Source organism: Apis mellifera, linkage group LG1 (assembly GCF_003254395.2).
Source record: "Apis mellifera strain DH4 linkage group LG1, Amel_HAv3.1, whole genome shotgun sequence".
NCBI lineage: Eukaryota > Metazoa > Arthropoda > Insecta > Hymenoptera > Apidae > Apis > Apis mellifera.
Window position 1 is genome coordinate 1808605 of NC_037638.1, and position 6364 is coordinate 1814968.

General features: G+C 19.8%; 1 protein-coding gene and 1 long non-coding RNA gene across 3 annotated transcripts; one reads left to right on the forward strand and one right to left on the reverse strand.

Moving 5' to 3' along the window:
• The first annotated feature begins 1912 nt into the window (after window positions 1-1912).
• On the forward strand, window positions 1913-4941 carry LOC100577325. 2 transcript variants are annotated; one of them, XM_003249312.4, is made up of 3 exons: window positions 1913-2513; window positions 3446-3634; window positions 3757-4941. In XM_003249312.4, the coding sequence occupies exons 1-3, from the start codon at window positions 2262-2264 to the stop codon at window positions 3991-3993; spliced, it is 678 nt and encodes a 225-aa protein (XP_003249360.1). In that variant the 5' UTR covers window positions 1913-2261; the 3' UTR covers window positions 3994-4941. The 2 variants fall into 2 exon arrangements, with proteins under 2 accessions (XP_003249360.1, XP_003249361.1); XM_003249313.4 differs by having other exon boundaries at window positions 3811-4941.
• Window positions 3555-3827, reverse strand: LOC113219401. Its single transcript, XR_003306523.1, has 2 exons — window positions 3688-3827; window positions 3555-3617 (listed from the first exon to the last, which is right to left on the reverse strand). It is a non-coding gene; the product is annotated as an uncharacterized LOC113219401 (long non-coding RNA).
• Window positions 4942-6364: the final 1423 nt, after the last annotated feature.

Sequence of the window (6364 nt, forward strand, 5' to 3'; positions counted from 1 at the left end):
ATAAAGTTTGAATTACAAACAAGATATAGAAGAGATCTAACATTTAATATATTTTTTTGTTTTATCTTTCAGGAATATATGATTACTTTATCATTTTAATATAATTCTAAACGGATTAAGCTCAGAATAAAATTGCAATGTTAATAATAATTAAAATTGAAATTAAATTTCAATATAAAATTATAAATAAAAAAACAAAATAAATATTATTTATTAGAATATTTTGTAGATATATATGAAAAAGTGTATTTTATACGTATTTTATATTTATATTATTATAAACAAATACTGTTAAGTATGCTACAATAATTTCGAACAGTATTTAAATAGTTAACTACTGTTTTAAAAATGCTTAACATATAACAATATAAATAGCAAATAGATTTGATAAATGAATCTTCTATATTCAATAAAATGCTTCAAAATTTCTTTCTATTCTTTATATTACTAAAAGGCTTTCGTTCGTTTAAATCACATCGTTGTCGTTAAATAGTGTCTCGTATCATATGTCAGAACATATTATATTTTGTGAGATCGTCATCTTAAAGATATATTATAAAACCGAAAATATATAATCTATATTTTTTACATTAAAAATTAAAACATATTCTAGTTTTAGAAAGAGAAATAATGAAAATAATGTATTCCATTGATATATTTCATTTAATGTTATTATCTTCTTTTATGTCATTATTATCGTTATGTAAAAAAAAATATTTCAAATGAAAAAATGAATTCAAAATGATTATGTTCTAATATTATTAATTTTTTTTTATGACATAAATTAATTACAAAACTCAACTTTATTTTCTTTTTAAGGAATTATATAATTTTTTATACATCAATCAATGAATCAATATATTTGGTATTTTCTATAAAAAAATATTAAATTATAATTCAAAAAACTATTAATTTAAAAGATAATTTAGATATAATTAAATCTTTTAATTATTTTTAATTTTTTAAATTATTTTTAACTATAAATAATTTAGTAGTTTTTTTTAGAGAATAATATGCTTTATTGTTCTAATTTTTCATACATTAAAAAATAATTCTATTTAAAAAATAATGTTAAATTTTGTTAAAGTTTTTTATGTCTATTTATAGAAAAATAAATAACATTAAAATATAACATTTATGAAACCATATAATTTTATTCGAAGCATTTTTTAATGAAAAATAAACGAAGATTTTAAATATGTATAAAGTTATGTAATCTAATATATTTCAAAATTTTCAAAAATTGTTAAAAAAAATGCCAAAAAATGCAGTTCTTATTGCAAAAGTTATATGATAAATATAAAAAAATAAATATTTTAAGATTAAATATTTTAATAAAAAAATAATTGAAAAAATGATTCAAAATCCAAAAAAATTAGTAATATAATAGGTAAATATGCAAATGATAATTTATAGGTAAATATATAAAAATTTTTCCATTTTTAAAAATATTAACAAAATAATGCATTATCTTCTAATCATCCTTTTGATATAAAAATCGAAATTTTTGTTAACAAATAATCTTAATTCTGTTTTATTATTACAAATTAATCATTTTTTGACAGTTTTTTTTAATTCTAGGCAATTGAGAAATATACAACATGTATTATTTAAAAATAATGAAATGTTTTAAACATTTTTTTTTTTAATATAGAACTATGTTGTCAAATTATAAAATATTTATGTGAATGTATTTTTAAAATTAATTTGTTCTTATGAAACATTATTTTCATATTACATTTTCAATTTATTTTCATTCAATAACAATATTAATATATATATAAATATTTACATCTAGTATGTAAGTTCGCTTGTGGTGCCATCGTACGACTATAGTAATCAGTAATTTGAAGTACATACATTTTGTTAATACTACTTGTATGTCTGTAATCCACGATATCTATGACATTCGTAAAAGATTTTTAATACGTAATATCTAGGTGTCTGTATGTCATATTGTATCTGCATTGCGAATATATGTATATATATTTATATGCATGTGAATATATAGCAAAAAAATTGTGAAAAATTAATATTCCAGTGCATAGAATAGAAATTTAAATATAATTATAGACATTAATCAGAATCTGACACGTTGATATAGTAGCAAAGTATTATCTCTTAGTACATTGCGTTGAGCAATATCATTTTTACTTATCTCTTATTAATAATCTTTTAATTAAAAGTTTTTCGTGTGATTACCAAGTGCCCATTTTTGGGCTTAAAAAATTGTAAAAATTGCGTATATTTCACGAGAAGATATGCCAGATAGTGGTGCTGTTTATCAACCTACAACAGTAGGTTATACATATGATAGCGGAGGTGATGGTGCTGGAGGTGGTGGCAGTTTAAGAAGTGGTTTCTGGAGGATCATATCAAGACATAAACTTAGCTCTAGAAAATGGTTTGAATGGGTATTACTCTCAATTGCTTTATCATTTTTTATTGCCGGTTTAACGACGATGTTGGTCAGTTTTGTATCAGATGATACATCACAAGAAAATAAAATAAAGGTAATTAAAAATATTCGGTAATTTTTTAATATTATAATTCTTATATTTTTTTTAAATAAATATTTTAATCTTCAGGAATATATATGATAACAATATGATGTATATTTAAATAAATTTATTGCATTTGCAATAAATATTATTTTTTATATTCAAAATAAGTGCATGATAAATACATATATACATATGTAAATATATACATATTTATTTCTTTTAGTTATTGTTGATTTGATATTTAAAAACTTGCAATAATTTTTATCTTAATATAAAATATTTCATTTAGTTTACATTTTAAAAAAGAAATTTTTTATTGATATAAATAACATTTTATATAATTATAGTAATAAAATATTTGTTTTATATTTATATAAATGACAAAATTAAACATTAGAGTTTCATTAATCTTATTTTCATTTCTTCTCTTATTATATAAATTCAGATAAAATTTAAAATATAAATTTAAAATAAAAGAAAATTATATAAATTTAAGATAAGAAAAAAAAAATAAAAAAAAGATTATTATTTTTGCTATATTTATATATATATATATATTTTTTGCTTAATTATAAATTTTTCTACAAATATATTTATAAAATTTATAAAAAGTTTTATAAAGTTTATAAAAATTTTTTTTATTTTTATAGATTACTTTCTAATATAGATTACTTTATCAGTTAATTTCATACTTGGATATAATAGATTATCAATTTTTATATTTGGATTATATTTGGATTATAATAGATTATTTTATCTATATTTTATTTATATATATATTTTATATATATATTATTTATATATACATAATAACATTTATATATACATAAAAATTTTATTGTATTATATGTATTTTATTATATATATCTATATACATATAGAAATATACTTATGAAATGTATATATGTGAAATTAAATTAGGAAATAATTTATATAAAAAGGTAAATGAGCATCCAACGACATCTGCAACAAGCATTGAAGAACATATTGAAGATGCAGCAAAAAGTTCCATAGCCTTAAGTGCTAGCATGATTTTAATAGGACTTCTACTGGGCTTTGGTTGGGCTTGGTTACGTTTCTTCCGTCGTGGTAAATCTCCAAGAGGTGGAATGGCTGGAAGTAGTGGTCAGGTAAGCAATACATTTTTAATATATATATATATTTTGTGTTTGGTTTTATTTACCGGAAGTTATCCAAGTCTTGGCTCGTATGTTCGTTTCTTTATCTTATATACGCGTTGCTATGAGGAAAGATGTTGGGCGGTTTGAATCCATCAACTGACTTGCTGGTGGGTTCCACTTCGCAGTACGGACCAGTACTTACGGAGCTGCCGAGTCAACTGAAGTTGAAGCAGACAAATTCTCATGATACTCCAGCAATACCACTTTCGGATCAGGAAGAGGAAACGCGTACTTTAATGCAGGATTCTACAATTCCTTCGGTTCTTTCTACTGGTCCTAATACCATTACTAATCAGATTCCAGGTTGAGTACAAAGGTTAAATGCATTAATGTATAGTAAGAACACATGATGTGAACTTATAATTTTACATGAATCAAGTTTGAATTGTAGTTTTTGCTATTTTGCAAATTGCGTGATTTATTTAGTAATAGGAGAATTATTTTTTTTTAATTTTTTCTAGTAGTAATTTTAATTAATGTTTATTTTATGAATTTATTTGAATTTTCTGAATGCCTGCATTTAAAGTATAAGATGATTTATTTCTGTAAATTATCAGCACAAGTTTTAGCATATAACATATCATTTACCATATTTTTTTAAAATTTTATTCTTTAATTTTTATGTATACATTCCTCCACTCCGTCCATTATCATTGATAATATGTTAGTTAAGCATTGAATCCAGATAACAAATAAAAAGATTTAAAAGAATTTATTTAAAATATGGTACTTTTAGATATTATTTTTATTATTATTTAAATATAATATGGCATAGTAATATTAATATCAGTTGTCTTGATATGATAGTAATTTAGTAATTAGTCTGATAAATATTAATTGGTCTGAACTGACCAAATATGAATATATGTATAAAAAAAATAATATTTTATATTATTCTGCCCAGTTAATATAATGGCAGTATTACATGTGACTGACAATATTTGTAACAAAGTATTCGCTCATTTATATATTGAGAGAAAAATGAGCTCTAATACATAATTGTATTAGCAAAATAAAGGGATATGTATATATTAGGATAACATATAAAAATTATAATGCAAAGCAATTTCCTTTTTCAAATTAAATTGGAATGGATGTGTGAAATATGGAGCAGTAAAATACATTGCACAACTTTTTTTATATTACTTCATCTTTTTTATACTTATGTTATTTATAATTAGTCTTATATAAAAACAATTTAATTAATATATAGGATGATTCTTGTAATTGGAAATTGTATCTTTATTTGATTGTAGTTAGAAGAAAAGAATGGAAAAAGAAAAATGAATAATTCACAGAAAGTTATATTTATTAATTATTTATGTTGTAAGTCTAATGATACATGTATATTTTGCAATTATGTTAATTTTTATATAATAAATATACATCTCAGTCTATATAAAAAAAAAAAAAATTAAAATAACATAGTAAAAAATGATTGATTTCGATATTCAAGAAGAATATCTTTATCAAAAAAGATAGTCAAATACTTTGTGATAATTTTTTATATCAAAAAAGAAGATCTATCTATATTTTTTACAATCAATGTTGTCAATATTTTTTTATAATGTTCCATTATAAAATCGAATAATTTAAGTCAGATTTAAAATACTTCCAATAATTCTAATTACATAATCATATAATATATTAATATAAATGATAAATATTTCATATATTTTTTGATAACATGGTCAGCATATTTGTTCGATTTGTGATGTGAACATTTTAGATTTTATGTTTAAAAAATAATATATATTTATGTTCCTAAACTCTGTATAAGAAATAATACATCAAAATAATTGCAAAATAATAACTAAAAATTATTATTCAATGAATAATTTTTATTAATTCACTTAATAATGTTTAGAATGTAAAAAAAAAAAATGTATGTTCTTTAATAAAGATATTCTTTCAAAATATTTCGCAAATCAATAATATTTCACTTATTATTTATAATATTTATAATATTATATATTATTTAGAAAGATTATATTATATCATTTAAAAAAAACATGGTGATGTTTGAATATGAAAATATGTTCTTTTTGAAACATTCTTTAAATATTTTCATCTAACTTCAACCAAAAAAGATATACAAGCTGTTTCAGTTGTATGTATATGTATATTCTATATACATATATTACAATAAAAATACATTTTTATAAATATTTTAAAACTTTGATAAAATTTTGGACTCTGTTTTACTAATTTTTGGTATATCAATAGACTGGGTAATATTATGTATATACATATAAGATAATCTGTGGTTAAGATATTCTGATTATCAGGTACAAATTTTAAATATAATTATAAAATTAAAAATATAATTATTGAAATATTTTTAAATAATATACAATTTTTATTTATACATAACTTTATTTATTATTAAAATTACATTTAAGACAAAAGAACAATTTTTTTGTGTATTAGAAGTATAATTATTAATGAATAATAATATAATATTATAATAATATATAAATTTAATTTTTTTATTATGAATATTTTATTTATTAAAAATCTTATGAATATTTAAAATATAGAAATTAAACAAATCTTAATTTTTCTCTGGATTCAATGCTATCATAGAATGAATATAAATTAATAATTATTTCAATGATTTACGTGAAATCCGTACTATTTTGATTAATGATTTATTCATTTATGTAACTATTCTTATTA